We start from the raw sequence: 15,427 nt of genomic DNA on the forward strand, positions 1-15,427 counted from the left end.
TAAAAAATTAATAATACAAATATATATTAAACAGCAAATGATAAAGATAATAACTAACCCTTTCATAATACTTATATATGCCAGGAATTGCTACTAATTCATTTAATCCTTCTAGCAGTCCTATGAATAAAGTACCCTTTTATCCCAATTTTGCAGATAAAGAAAATAAAGCTCAGAAAAGGTTAAGTGGTATCCTTAACTTCGCAAAGTGGCAAAGTCTAACTTCTAACCATTTGACTCAACAACTCTTACATGGGCTAGTGGATTATTTGCCACTCCCAGAAAAGCCCAATTTATCTCTTGCATCTAGGCCTCCGTATATTGTTATTCACACCATCTAGAACTCTTCCTCCTTTCTTTACTTTGCTAAATTTTTCCAGTCTGATTCCACCAGAAAATTTTATCTGAACTTCCCAAACTGGGTCAGAATGCTTTAGATGTATTTCCCATGATACTCTGTCTATACATAACACTTATTACAGTATACTTTAATTACCTGTTCTTCTCTAGAGCAGAAGCAGTGTAACTACAGTAACGAGCTACTAGAACAAAATGTCTAAGGAGGATACCCCTATAGATAGATAAGAAAGTGTGGGTTGTACTTCAGAAGGAATGCTTATGAGAGGTAGTATAACATACTTAGGAATGAGGACTCTGGAGCCAGACAACCTGCTTCAAAATCTCATTGTACCACATACTATCTATGTGACCAAGGCCAAGAACTTAACAGCTCTGTGCCACAGCTTTTCTATCTATAAAAGGAGGGTACCTAACAGAGCTGTTATAAGGATAAATATAAATTGCTTAAAACAGCACCTGGCATTACTACTACTTATCAGTTTTAGGCTAAATGAGAAGAGATTACACAGCTCTATGTCTCTGTCTATTCACTATTTTCTCCTACTACTGTAAAAGGGTACTGCAGAAGCAAGCAAGCAAAAACAGGCTTTGGAGATGCATTATGCAAGAGGAACTTTCCTCTTATTCTTTTCACTTTAAAAATATCTTTACTGAGGGGTGCCTGGGTGGTGCAGTCAGTTGGGCATCTGTCTCTTGGTTTTGGCTAAGGTCATGGTCTCAGTGTTGTGAAATCAAGCCCTTTCTCTCTCCCTCTGCCCCTGCTGCCGCACCCACCGCCCCCCCCCCCCCCCCCGCACTCACTCACTCTCTAATAAAGAAATCGTCAAAAATGTCTTTACTGAGGGGCTCCTGGGTGGCTCAGTTGTTAAGCGTCCGCCTTTGGCTCAGGTCATGATCCCAGCGTCCTGGGATCCAGCTCTCTGCTCAGTGGGGAGCCTGCTTTTCCCTCTCCAGCTCCCCCTGCTTATATTCCCTTTCTCGCTGTCTCTGTCAAATAAATAAAATCTTTAAAAAAAATAAAATAAAAATGTCTTTACTGAGATATAATCCACACACAATATTTACCCATTTAAGGTAGACACAATTCAATGGCTTTAGTATATTCAGTTGTACAAACATTGCCACAACATACATTCAGAATATTTTTATCACTTCCAAAAAGAAAACCCTATCTCCCTCCAACCCCCCCCCCCCCCCCCGCCCCTGCAAAGCCCTAGGCAAAAATCACTAAGCTACCTTCTATCTCCATAGATCTTCTTCTGGATATTTCATATAAATGGAATTACACAGTATGTGGTCTCTTGTAACTGGCTTCTTTCACTTAAAATGTTTTCAAGTTCATCCATGTTGTAGCATAGATCAGTATTTCATTCCTTTTTATTGCTGAATAATGGTTCATTGTATGAATGTACCACATTTTATTTATCCAATCATCTGAGTTGTTTGTATTTAGATATTTGAGCCATTTCCCAATTTTTGGCCATCATGAATAATGCTACAAATATTGGTGTACAAGTTTTTGTGTGGACATAGGTTTCAGTTCTCTTGGGGATATGTATATATATGTATGTATATAATTGCTGGGTCGTATGGTAACTCTATGCTTAAATTTTGAGTAACTGTCAAACTTTTCCAAAGCAGTTGCATTATATTACATTCCCAACTAGCAATGTTATCAGGTTCCAATTTCTCAATTTCTCTTCTTAACAGTTTATCAGTCTTTGATTACAGCCATTCTTGTGTGTATGAAGTGGTATCTCATTGTGGTTTGATTTGCATTTCCCTTATGGCTAATAATGTTGACCATATTTTCATGTGCTTATTGACCTTTTGTATATCTTCTTTGGAGAAAAATCTACTCAGATCCTTTGTCTATTTTTGCCTGTTTTTTAAATTTAAAAAAATCTTTAAAAAATTTTAAGTAGGCTCCATGCCCAATGTGGAGCTTCAACGCAAGACCTCGAGATGAAGAGTACATGCTCTACCAATTGAGCCAGTCAGGCGCCTCTCCTCTATTTTTTAAAATGGGTTGTCTTTTTATTGTTGAATTGTAAGAGTTCTTTTTTAAATTTTTTTCTTTTTAGATTTTATTTATTTATTTGAGAGAGAGAGAGAGACAGAGATAGTGAGAGACAGCACAAGTGGGGAGGAGAGGGAGAAGCAGGCTCCCCGCAGAGCAAGGAGCCCGATGCGGGGCTCGATCCCAGGACCCCGGGATCATGACCCGAGCCGAAAGCAGTCGCTTAACCGACTGAGCCACCCAGGCGCCCCTGTTGAATTGTAAGAGTTCTTTATCTATTCTGGACTTTATATATTCTGGATGTTAATCCTTTATCAGATAGAGGATTTGCAAATATTTTCTCCCATCCTGTGGGTTGTCCTCCTATTTAGCCTCGAGAAATGGTTTCAACAAGGGATAAAATAAGAGATGCTCACCTTGAAGAATCTTTAGATTTTTAGTTTTGAGGGATATACTTCTACTCTTGGTATACTTCATTTTCCAAATCACCATTTCAGTCTGGAAATGGACTCCATTTTCAAATTCAGTGCATATTTTGGAAGCTTTTAAATTTTTATTAGCAGTTAGTCTTTTTTCAAACTAAATATTATCTTGAACCCAAATATAAGAAAGAGCTAAAAGTGGAATTTTATTATAAATGCATTTTTTTAAAAGATTTTATTTATTTATTTGACAGAGAGGGAGAGAGCACGAGCCAGGGGGAGAGGCAGAAGGAGAAGCTGACTCCTACTGAGCAGAGAGCCCGACAGGGGCCGGACCCAGGAACCCCGCAATCACGACTAGAGCCGAAGGCAGACCCTTAACAGACTGAACCACCCAGGCGCCCCCCTATAAATGCATTTTTTAAGATTTTATTTGTTTGCTAGAGAGAGTGAGAGACAGTACAAGCAGAGGGAGTGGCAGGCAGGGGGAGAAGCAGGCTCCCTGTTGAGCAAGGAGCCCGATGCGGGGCTCGATCCCAGGACTCTGGGATCATGACCTGAGCCAAAGGCAGACGCTTAACCGACTGAGCCACTCAGGCATCCCTATAAATGCTTTTTTAAGTGCAATCCTTTGACTTTATTCACTCAATGAGAATAAGACTGCTTAAATTCAAAATTTCAAATCAAAGTAAGAGATGCCAATAGCAGGTTTATGCACCCAATATACTGAATAACCAAAAGAAACAGAAAGACAATCATGATTCACACAAGATTAGTTCAGAGGATAACCAGGTTTTTAAAATTCTCATACTATGCTTCAGTTATTTAACTGATCTATCAGTGTTAAAGAACAGTATTAGTTAATGTTTCAAGTTGAATCACTAGTTGTAAAAGATAGAGGGAACATACAGTATAGAGGCCCTAGGTACATCTTTTTTGTGGAAAACAACTCTATTTCCACTGAACATATAAAGTAGAAAGGGCATGACGTTTCTATATATATTTAGATTTTCTTAGTCTCATATTATCTATTCAAACCTGAGAGTGGAAACTGAACACAACCTCAGGGTACTAGGGTTGAGGAAAAACAGCCTACCAGTTGTAGCCTACTGGAGTGATGATATACTAGAAATGTATTTTAGGACTCTTTCATTAATTTCTGTAAAAAATAAGATGCCACGGACGCCTGGGTGGCTCAGTTGGTTAAGCGTTAAACCAGGTTAAAAACCTGGTTATCCTCTGAACTAATCTTGTGTGAATCATGATTGTCTTTCTGTTTCTTTTGGTTATTCAGTATATTGGCTGCATAAACCTGCTATTGGCATCTCTTACTTTGATTTGAAATTTTGAATTTAAGCAGTCTTATTCTCATTGAGTGAATAAAGTCAAAGGATTGCACTTAAAAAAGCATTTATAAGGATGCCTGAGTGGCTCAGTCGGTTAAGCGTCTGCCTTTGGCTCAGGTCATGATCCCAGGGTCCTGGGTTTGAGCCCCGCACAGGGCTCCCTGCTCAGCGGGAAGCCTGCTTCTCCCTCTGCCTGCAGCTCCCCCTGCTTGTGTGCTTTCTCTCTCTGACCAATAAATAAATAAAATCTTTGAAAAAAATGCCAACTTAAGGAAACTACACATTTGTTCTCACAAAATAATTATGTACCTATTTCAATCTCTTTTGTTTAAAAGTAGTTTAAAGCAAACAGCAACCACCACCACCACAACCTTATGTTAAAAAAATAGAAATCTAAGTACATTTTGTAAGAAGGGATTGCTCTTTTTTCTTTTAAGATTTTATTTGTTTTACAGAGAGAGAGAGAGAGACAGAGACAGAGACAGAGACCGGGAGAGACAGTGTGTGTGCACACAAGCAGGGGGAGGGAGAGGGACCAACAGGCTCTGCGCTGAGCATTGGAGCCCAATGTGGGGCTCAATCTCAAGACCCTAAGATCATGACCCTGAGATCATGACCTGAGCTGAAATCAAGAGTCAGATGCTTCACTGACTGAGCCACCCAGGTGCCCCTAAACCCATTCTTAAATTCGCAGCAGGGCAATTGCTAACTCCATGACTTTTATACTTCAAACCTTTCTTTTCCATCTCCTAACACATTAACTATTGCAATAAGCTCTTTACCACTCTCTTTGCTCCAATCTCATCCTTCCAGTCTAATAACACTGCCAATTGTCTTATATTGTTTTTATACACCATTAAAATTTTCATTGTATACAACACTGTAATATAAATTTAAAAGTTAAAAAGAATTATTTCCGGGCACCTGGGTGGCTCAGTTGGTTAAGCGACTGCTTTCAGCTCAGGTCATAATCCTGGAGTCCCTGCATCGAGTTCCGCATCTGGCTCCCTGCTCTGCTTCTCCCTCTGACCCTCCCCGCCTCTCATGTGCTTTCTCTCTCTCTCTCTAATAAATAAATAAAATCTTAAAATAAAAAAAGAATGATTTCCAATAGCTTAACAAATCAAATCTTTTCATTTTTCCTGGTTTTCTACTCTAACTCTTGCTATCCATATGCATACATAACTTTTATAGCATTGTAATTATAGTATAGATAACGTTTTGTATTCAGTTCTTTTCATTTCTGTAAAGTATTCCAAGTTGCCAAATAATCCTCACAGTGATTAATTTTAATTCACATTTAACAAATTAATTTTCCTCTCAAGACATTTAACATTTTTCTCATTACATGCTAGGCACATATCATTTTGTCATAAAAAGCATTCTTGGGGTGCCTGGGTGGCTCAGTCGTTGGGCGTCTGCCTTCGCTCGGGTCATGATCCCTGGGTCCTGGGATTAAGCCCCACATCGGGCTCCCTGCTTGGCGGGAAGCCTGCTTCTCCCTCTCCCACTCCCCCTGCTTGTGTTCCCTCTCTCACTGTGTCTCTCTGTCAAATCAATAAATCTCTTTTAAAAAAATAATATTTTAAAAAGCACTCTTTTAATTAACATGTTTATAAATAAATATAGTTTTTTGGGCTAGGGGTATGAAGTAGATTACATCCTTAAATTCCAGGTTTAAGATTACTGGATGAAAAACTGAGCAATTTTATGACTACTAAAATTTGCTGCCATTACTTTTTAAAAGTGTTGCACTGACTGCCCTGCCACCAGTAACATAATGACTATGCTCACTTTACCACATCTTACTGGCCCTGGCTATTACACTGGACGCTCCAAGAACAGATGGATGATTAGTCAAAAAGACTAAAGGGAAGCATAAAATGATGTATACTTTAAATATTTTATTTTTTTAAAGATTTTATTTATTTATTTGAGAGAGAGAGAGAATGAGAGATAGAGAGCACGAGAAGGAAGAGGGTCAGAGGGAGAAGCAGACTCCCTGCCGAGCAGGGAGCCTGATGCGGGACTCGATCCCGGGACTCCAGGATCATGACCTGAGCCGAAGGCAGTCGCTTAACCAACTGAGCCACCCAGGCGCCCTAAATATTTTAAATAAACATATTCACTCACCAATTTTTGATAGAAGGTCAAGGCCCTTTCTCTGAGAATTGGGCATGTGGATCTATTCAGCATAAACTTTTTTACAAAAATCACTAGCATGATGCATTCTAGTTTGGGTTATTTTTATTATTTTTTTAAAGGGTTTTGTTTTGTTTTTAGATTTTATTTATTTGAGAGAGAGAGAGAAGCAGCAAGAGGAGGGGCAGAGGGAGAGGGAGAAGGAGACTCCCTGAGGAACAAGGAGCCCTTTGTGGGACTCGATCCCCAGGACCCTGGGATCAGGACCTGAGCCGAAGGCAGATGCTTAACCGACTGAGCCATCCAGGTGCCCCAAGTCTGGGTTACTTTAAAGGAGAGCAAGAACTTAAGATCCTTTCAAATGAATCCTGAGATAGAATCCTCCAGATCTGAACATTTCCCCCTATGATCATTTATAGTTGTACTAGTCCAGTTCCTTGGTCTGACATTCAGGCTACTTTCCAATCTGGCTCCCGTGTACTTTTTGAATTTCATCTCCTATTATTCTCCTTTAGGTCTTTACGTTTACCATGATCAACTACTAAAAAAAAATATGTTAAATATCTAGGACTGATATTTTGAGCAGTATATGTATACATGTACACGTGTGTGTTATACATACGTGTGAATATGTGTATACACACATGTATATGTGTGTGTGCACACAAGCTTTTAGAGATACAGAGAGGTAAAAAAGAAGTGGTGTTTGACTTTAAGAAACTCATTCCATGGTGGGACACAGGTGAAAACAGGTCATTAGGGGCACCTCAGTGGCTCAGACAGTTAAGCTTTGCTGTCTGCCATCAGCTCAGGTCATGATCCCAGGGTCCTGGGATCAAGCCCTGTGTCAGGCTCCTTGCTCACACCGAGTGTGCTTCTCCCTCTGCCCCTCCCCTTGCTCATGCTCTCTCACTCACTCTCTCTCTAATCAATAATAAAAATAAAATTTTTTAAAAAAGGTCATTAAAACACAATGTGGGGGGGGAACCCCACAACAATTAGAACAACTATCAATACTTTAAATGCAAATCTTCAACCAAGTAATTCTTCTTGGGACTTATTAGACACTCTCAAGTGTGCAAAGTTCATTGTATTATTATTTACAATAGTAAAAAATAGTCAACAATCTAAAAGTGCACCCAAAAGAATAAATTATAGGACATCCATAAATGAAACATGCAGACATGAAAAAGAATGGGATAAATATGAAATGGTAGGAAATATATACAAGATATATTGCAAGTGGGGGAAAAAGCAATTGCAGAAGAGTATGGTATGACTGTACTCATGTTTTTTAAAAATGTATATAAATATCTGTATATGCTACTATTTACATTTGAAAACTCAAGTGGTGGGAGGTCTGGGTGGCTCAGTCGGTTAAGCTTCTGCCTTGGGCTCAGGTCATGATCTCAGGGTCCTAGAATTGAGTCCCACATCTGGCTCCCTGCTCAGCGGGAACCCTGCTTCTCCCTCTCCCACTCCCCCTGCTTCTATTCCCTCTCTTGCTGTGTCTCTGTCAAATAAATAAAATCTTAAAAAATATATATAAAATAAATAAAACTACTTAAAAAAAGTTACTATAAACAGAAGCATTAACAGAGTAAGGAGCACCTAACTTTGCCTCAGGGTGGCAAAAATGACGGTATGTAAATTTGGGCATAAAAAGACAAACAATTCCTAGGGGTAGGAGAAGTAGAAAGGGCACAGGGAACAGCTTGTAATTGTCACTGGCTCTTCCACGGTGCCTCTGTCCCTCACTAGCCAGACCTCAGTCATCATTTGAATCCTACAGTATTTGCTATTTGGCTTGTAGCCCAGGTCACCGGGAATTACAAATCACATTTTTATTATCACAGGTTTCATCTGTATATGGCTTAATAATTTGCTGGTATGCTCCGCATTTGAATCTTGCTCAGTTCCTGGGCAATTAACCTGCTGCTGAGCTTCCGTTTTCTCTTTTGAAAAAATGGGAGAATATCCACCTGATAGGGCTATTGTAAGAAAGGAAATAAATACATAAAGACCTTAGCACTCAAGATGTACTCAAAACCTGCCAGTTTTCTTTCTGCAGGTGAAGAAAGTGAGGTTTACAAACTTCGTTTGTGGCTGAATGGCTTGATTCCTGATATCTACTGCTCCTCTCTCCTCTTAGCAGTCCTTAAAATCCCACATCCAGTCTGCCCAATTAGACCATAAGCCTTCTAAGGTAGGAACTGTGTTCTATGGGTCTTTAAAAATTTGACACCTAAGATTATATACTCAATAAATATCTAATGAGTTTAACATAACTCATGTTGCAGAGTGCTTTACAAATGTCCTCCACTGTATACATCCAGTCATGCTGACCTTCCTGCTTTAGCACATACTGTTCTGTGTCACTTATCTAAAATATCCATTCTACCACCATTCCCTTATTCTTTACCACAGAACTCTATCTCCTTCATAGTACTTATCAGAATTTCTAAGTGAACTCTAAGTTCTATCATGGCTGGGCCCCCATCTGTTGTTCACCCCTGAATTCTCAGTGCCTACAAGAATGCCTGACGCATGGTATAAACTTACTAAATATTTGTTGAACAAATGAATACAATTCGTATAAAGACATGGCTATTTGGGGCGCCTGGGTGGCTCAGTCGTTAAGAGTCTGGGGGCGCCTGGGTGGCTCAGTCGTTAAGCGTCTGCCTTCGGCTCAGGTCATGATCCTGGGGTTCTGGGATCGAGCCCCGCATCAGGCTCCCTGCTCCACGGAAGCCTGCTTCTCCCTCTCCCACTCCCCCTGCTTGTGTTCCCTCTCTCACTGTCTCTCTCTGTCAAATAAATAAATAAAATCTAAAAAAAAAAAAAAAAAAACCATAAAAAAAAAAAAAAAAGAGTCTGCCTTTGGCTCAGGTCATGATCCGATCCCAGCATCCTGGGATCAAGCCCCGCATCAAGCCCCGCATCAGGCTCCCTGCTCCCCAGGAAGCCTGCTTCTCCCTCTCCCACTCCCCGCTTGTGTTCCCTCTCTCGCTGTCTCTCTCTCTCTCTTTCAAATAAATAAAATCTTAAAAAAAAAAAAAGACATGGCTAATTAACTGCCTGAGACAGGTCTAAGACTAGGTCTTCTTTTATTCTAATGCTCTTTTCATCATGCCTCACCTTTTATAATATGCTATTGTACTGTGCGTATATAGCATATATAAACTGCCATTCATTTAAATGATTCCAACTTCTTGTGACCATTGCATCTGCACTATATAAAAAAAATCTCTATTTTGCAATACAAGGCCAAACGCATTCATTGTTATTTAAAGATGGGCATAAATAACACAAAAACTTCCCTGCTATCCCATATTATGTACAGTATTCAAAATACTGTATCTTTCTAAGAACTACAAACGCTTATATTTTAAAAGTTAAAGAAGTTAGGTATGTGGTATGTTAGTGAATAACTCAGCTAAGAGACTAGGCTTGAGCCAATCACTGGTTCAAGTCATACCTTTGATGTATAATAAATGGACAAGTTACTCCAAACTTCAGTTGACTTACTGTAAAACAGTGATAACACTAGTACTTGACTTAGGTTCATAACGAAGATAATAGTTTTATGTATATATGTAAACCACTCAACAAATCACTTAACTCAGTGCCTAGTGGAAATTAAGTGCTAAGTAAAGTGGTATTTTAAGTACAAAAAAAGTAGTTTGTGGCGTTAAATGCCTGTGTCTACACATTAATGGACAAGTTATTTCCAAAGAGTGTAGAGTTCCCACTGCAGCATAGTTTTAATATAATTTATTTCATGAAATAGTTGATAATGGGATTTTAGTTTATTTATTTATAATCTCTACACCCAATGTGGGGCTTGAACTCACGACCGGGAGATCAAGAGTCGCATACTCTACTGACAGCCAGCCAGGTGCCCCTGCAGCACAGTTTTAAACTGGGATTAGATTTATGGAAAAGTGTGGACAAAAGTGTATCACTGCTTTCAATTTTTTTTTCTATGAGGGAGAGGGAGATTTCTCAGTCTAAATCCATCTTAAAAACAAAATCATTTTGATTGACAGTACAATAAAGTTTAAAACACTGTCTTATAAAGGCCATCCCTTAAAATGAATGCACACTAAGCATAGAAAGGAGCAACCACACAACACAACACAACTCTTTAAGAAATCATTATGTCCCGAAAGCAAGCCAGGGGCAAAAAGACTCAGAACTAAGTAAAACCTCAGGTTTAAACAAAAACAAAAACAAGAACTAGATAAAAACTTCAAAATTAAGTAATCACAAAAACCTCAGGACTCAGAAAGTTCTCCTGAGGCACCTGGGCGGCTCAGTCAGTTAAGCTCTCTCATGCTCTCTCTCAAATAAATAAATCTTTATTTTTTTAACGGTTTTATTTATTCATTTAAGAGACAGAGAGAGATACAGAGAGAGCGCAAACAGGGAGTCAGAGGGAGAGGGAAAAGCAGACTCCCTGCTGAGCTGGGAGCCCAACGCGCGGCTCCATCCCAGGACAAGAAGATCATGACCCAAGCCAAAGGCAGACGCTTAACCATCTGAGCCACCCAGGTGCTCCTTAAATCAATCAGTCAATCAATCAATCAACCAAGAAAGTTCTCCTAACATAATCATAAACTGCATATGCATCATAAGTAATAATGGCTAAAGTAATGGTGGAGGCATAATTCCCCAATCTAGCTAGGTCATCATTCCATGAAGAACATGATGAATGCATATTCCACTGCAATATCCCAGCTTCCAGCAAAGGGCTAGGAACATTTTACAAATCATCTATTTGATAAAGACTTTTACACAAAGAAGGCTTACAACTCAATAACAGACAAACAATCCAATTTCAAAATGGGGAAAAGATCCAAATAGACATTCTTCCAAAGAAGGACATACAAATGGCCAACACATGAAAAACATGCTTAACAACATTGCGAAATGCAAATCGAAATCACAAGAGATACCACCTCATACCCACTAGGATGACCACCATCAGAAAGACTGATAATAACAAGTGTTGACAAGGATATGGAAAAATGAGAACTCTCACACTGCTGAGAGGAATGCAAAATGGTGCAGCCACTTTGGAAAAATCTGACAGTTCCTCAAAACGTTGAGCATAGTGTTATCGTATGACCAAGAAATTCTACTCCTAGGTATATAAAAATCTCACAGAGAAGAAAATGTATGTCCACACAAAAGCTTGTACACAAATGTTCACAGCAGCGTAACAGACAAAAAGTGAAAACTCAAATGTCCATCAACAGATGAATGTTTAAATAAAACTTAGGTCCATACAATGAATTATTATTTGGCAATAAAAAGAAATGAGGTACTAACACAAGCTATAACATCAATGAACTTTGCAAATATGCTGTGAAAAAAGCCAGTCACAAAGCCCACATACTGTGTGATTCCATTTACATGAAATGTTCAGAATAGGCAAATCTGTAGATTAGTGGTTGGGGAAGGGGGCAGGTTTAAGGATAAATGGGGAGTAATTTAACGGGTAGTTTCTTTTAGGGGTGATGAACATGTTTTAAAATGGACTGTGGTGACGGGGGCACAAAATTTATTAAACCTACCTAATTACATACTTCAAATGCGTGAATTGTAAGGTATATAAAGTATATCGATAAAGATATTATTTTAAAAAAATAAAAGGGTGCTATAGAAAAAATAGCCACTCAAGTATCTGTAAACCGCCAAATAATTTCCAAAGTAGTTAAAATACACCTGGATAAAATTAGTTATGCATCTTAAGTGATCTCATCACCTGTTCTCTTACTAAACACTTTAATAATGAACTTAAACTAGGCATCCAGTAAGAGCAAACATTAAATACTGCACAGATTTTTAACTCAGCAAAACATGCATCTTCTAGTAACACTCAGAAAAAAGACCACAACCTTGAACCTACAATTTTTCATCACACCCCTACTTGATCATACCAGCTGATTAAACACTTCAAAGCAAAGACTGAAGCGGATTTTAAACAAATAATGGGTTTAGCAATGGTATTCTTCCTATTTTTTGCTTAGCTTCGTTAATGGGGGAAAAATGTTTTAAAAGAATCAACAGGGGAGGGAATAAAAATTGGTTCACGTTCCACAGTAATATAGGACAAAGCAACTGAAAGATTCGTTAACTCTGGCCAAAACCGAGAAAAAAGGGCAATGATAAAACTGACAACTTCTAATATTCGATGTTAGGCCCCAGTAACCTAAAAATTAAAAAAAAAAAAAGTGAGAGAAACAAGAAATTTGTGCACGATATGGGTGGGAGGAAATTCTGGGTGCGATCTGCAGACGGGATCCTGAGCGGGTCCTGGGCCAGTCCTGTTGCCGACGTCGGAATGGGGCCTGGTGCGGACCGTAGCCCGGCGTCGGCGTCCCAGCCGGAGGAGCTCTGCCTCGGCGGCGTCTGGGGACTCGCCCCGCGCGGAGGTCAAGCCGAGAAGCGCCGCCAGGCTCCCGAGGGCTCCACCCTCCTCTCTTTCACTCCCTCCCCTCGGCGGTCCCCTGAGGGGAACAGGCGGGGCGCAACGCGCAGAGACAAGTGGGGGGGGGGGTGCGTCCTCAGCGAGAAAAGCTCCGCCGCCCCAGAGTGGCGGCCGCGGGTTATTAATAAACTCCGCTTCTGCCCAGGCGCCGCTACCGAGGCCGGCCGTAGGATCGGCAGGGCCTGCGGCGAAGGCTGAGCAGCCGGAGTCAGAGCCCGGGCCCGAGAGGGCCCGCGCCGCCGCGCTGAGGGCGGCGGCCGGGCGGAGAATAATGCACACTGGGTAAAAACACATTTATATACGAACCTCCGAGAAAATTTTCCAACAATTCCTTCGTCCGACCACCATGCACCAGGACAGGAAACAGCCGCCCGGCCCCCAGGCCCCGCAACCCGCATAGCGAGTCTGAGGCCCCGCCCCAGCCTCCATTGGGTGATCATTACGTCACTCACGAGACGCTTCCTGCTCACCATTGGCTCAAATTTAGGCGACGCGAAAGGAGACCGCCTTATTCACGCCCCCTTTCCGTGACGTTAGCCTCGTCTGGCCTTGCAGCCAGCGCCTGAATGGTTCGTGCAAAGGGCGGAATCAAAGTTCCTGTGTCTGACTGGTTGGCAGAACCGCTCATACTAGCGAGATACCGCCTCGCTGACAAGTGATATATGCCGATTCTGGGGCCCCAGCGGGAGGCGCCATTTTGTAGCGAGGGAGGGAGGCTGGTCCTTGTGACTAGTCGGGAGGGAGATGGGGTGACAGGCGCCATTTTCCCCACAGGGGCTAGGAGGTGGCCTTGGCTCTCCCGGTGGGCTTCCTGGAGCGCGCTCTGGAGATTGGATGGGCTTTGCTTAGGGATTGCCGAGTGTCGCCCCGTTGGGAGGAAAGTGGTAGGGAGGGCTAGGACAGAAAAAGACGCCTGACCGCTCCCTGGGGGCTCTCGGTGCCAGCTGAGGCCTTTGGTTTGGGGAGAGGGCTCTGCTTTCCCAAGAGCGGCTGTATGCCGGTCACTGGCTGCGAAGCCTGCCCGCGCTTTTCAAGTCGCCGCGGCATCATTTGGTGGGGGAGTGGGCCTCCTCCCCCTGCCGAAACTCCGACGGAGCTTGGCAACAGGGCGGTCGTCTGTCTTAGTCTCTGCTGGGAGACACTGCGGATATTTTGGTGCTTTCATGTTGCTTAGGTTCTAAATTTGAAGTGGGCTGTAATGGTGTCGCTGCCTTCGTTTGCTTTCCCTAGTCTTTGTGTTGCGAATTAAAGGAAAGTGAAGAGGGCGGGAAAAGCATTGACTTGGGCTTCCCAAAACTATTAAGAATGGCTACAAATTAGTTGTGAAGTTTAGGTAATAGTTTCTTGTAACTCTCACCCAGACTTTTTCTAAACTATTGGCAATACTAGTCTTTTCAGGAATATTCATTGTTCATTTGCTTTGACAACAAGGCTGAGTAAAGGTGAGATAGTGTGGAGACAAGATTTATTCAGTAGGACATTCCAGTTGTAGAATCAGGTAATTACTAAGAGAATGAGGTGGCTGATCGCTTCAACACATTTGTGACCTGCTTACAAAAACCGGAGAGCTGGATGGTGCTTGATTTAGTGGCTTGCATTTTAGGTGATTATGGAATTGCCAAAAAATTAAAGCAAAAGGATGTTAAAAATAGCCTACTAACTGAGTCTGGTTTGAGATTTTAACGTTACCTTCTTTTTGGTGGGGAGTGGGGGTCGACTAACCCTTACCAAAGCATGGTTGCATAATTGGTGCCCAAACTCCATTGGAAGGCAAATAGGACTTTGAATTTCTTTTGAATACATATTCTTTAGGTGTTTAAAGTAGTTTCTATTTTTTACGCCCTTATAAAGATGAAAAATATGACACAAAACTGGATTAGGGTTACTTGAAGCTGGAGTAATTGGCTTACAAAATAGATATGTACCCAATGGATACATTCTCTTTGTCAGAAGTGAAGTTCAGATGAAAAACAAGGTGTTTTAATTTACTACTTTCATTCCCTTCCATCTGCATTTTATAAACAAACGTCAATCAAAATACTTTTATGTAGTTTAGCCAGTTATTACTGAGTCCCATGCCTTTAGTCTACTTATTAAAACACTATAAATATAAAATCTCAAAAAGAATTTAAAAATCACCCTGTAGTTATAGATTGCACCTACAGGACATCTTTGTGTCCCCAGAACCTTCTGAGTGGTTGTAAAAATTGAATGGTGGTGGATAGGATGCTATAATTCTAATGATTCATAGAAACCTTAATTCTGATTTTGTGACAGGTAATGGAATTTTGTGTTAAAGAGTATTTACCAGTGACTATAGAACAGTGAAGTGTACGTAGTATTCAGGGCCATTCATAAACTTCAGATTTTCCTCAAATCACCCCGTCTCATATCTTAATACATTTTGTCAAATTAATGGCTTGTTGAAATTCCGGGCGCCTGGGTGGCTCGGTTGAGTGACTGGCTTCGGCTCAGGTCATGATCCTGGAGTTCCAGGATGGAGTCCCACGTTGGGCTCCCTCCTCAGCGGGGAGTCGGCTTCTCCCTCTGACCCTCCCCACTCTCATGTGCTCTCTCTCTCTCTCTCATTCTCTCAAATAAATAAATAAAATCTTTAAAAAAAAAAAAAGAAAAGAAAATA

General features: G+C 41.0%; 1 protein-coding gene across 6 annotated transcripts in view; it reads right to left on the reverse strand.

Annotated features, from left to right (window-relative positions):
• ZNF143 (zinc finger protein 143) overlaps positions 1–13,184 on the reverse strand; it is a 65,464-nt gene extending 52,280 nt beyond the window's left edge. For 3 of the 6 annotated variants that reach the window (XM_028116813.2, XM_028116814.2, XM_028116811.2), the window contains exon 1: positions 13,093–13,175. Coding sequence is in view for 1 of the 6 variants with exons in the window: in XM_088018157.1 (XP_087874283.1) it covers positions 13,089–13,184 (96 nt within the window). In the remaining 5 variants the exon portion in view is untranslated. Of the gene's footprint in view, positions 1–1,165; positions 1,345–13,088 lie in introns of those variants that run through there. The other 3 variants (XM_088018157.1, XM_028116810.2, XM_028116808.2) reach the window with 3 other exon arrangements.
• Positions 13,185–15,427: the final 2,243 nt, after the last annotated feature.

Source organism: Eumetopias jubatus, unplaced genomic scaffold (genome assembly GCF_037043125.1).
Source record: "Eumetopias jubatus isolate StellerSeaLion01/CBP00866 unplaced genomic scaffold, mEumJub1_p1.0 scaffold_13, whole genome shotgun sequence".
In the NCBI taxonomy this organism is placed as follows: domain Eukaryota; kingdom Metazoa; phylum Chordata; class Mammalia; order Carnivora; family Otariidae; genus Eumetopias; species Eumetopias jubatus.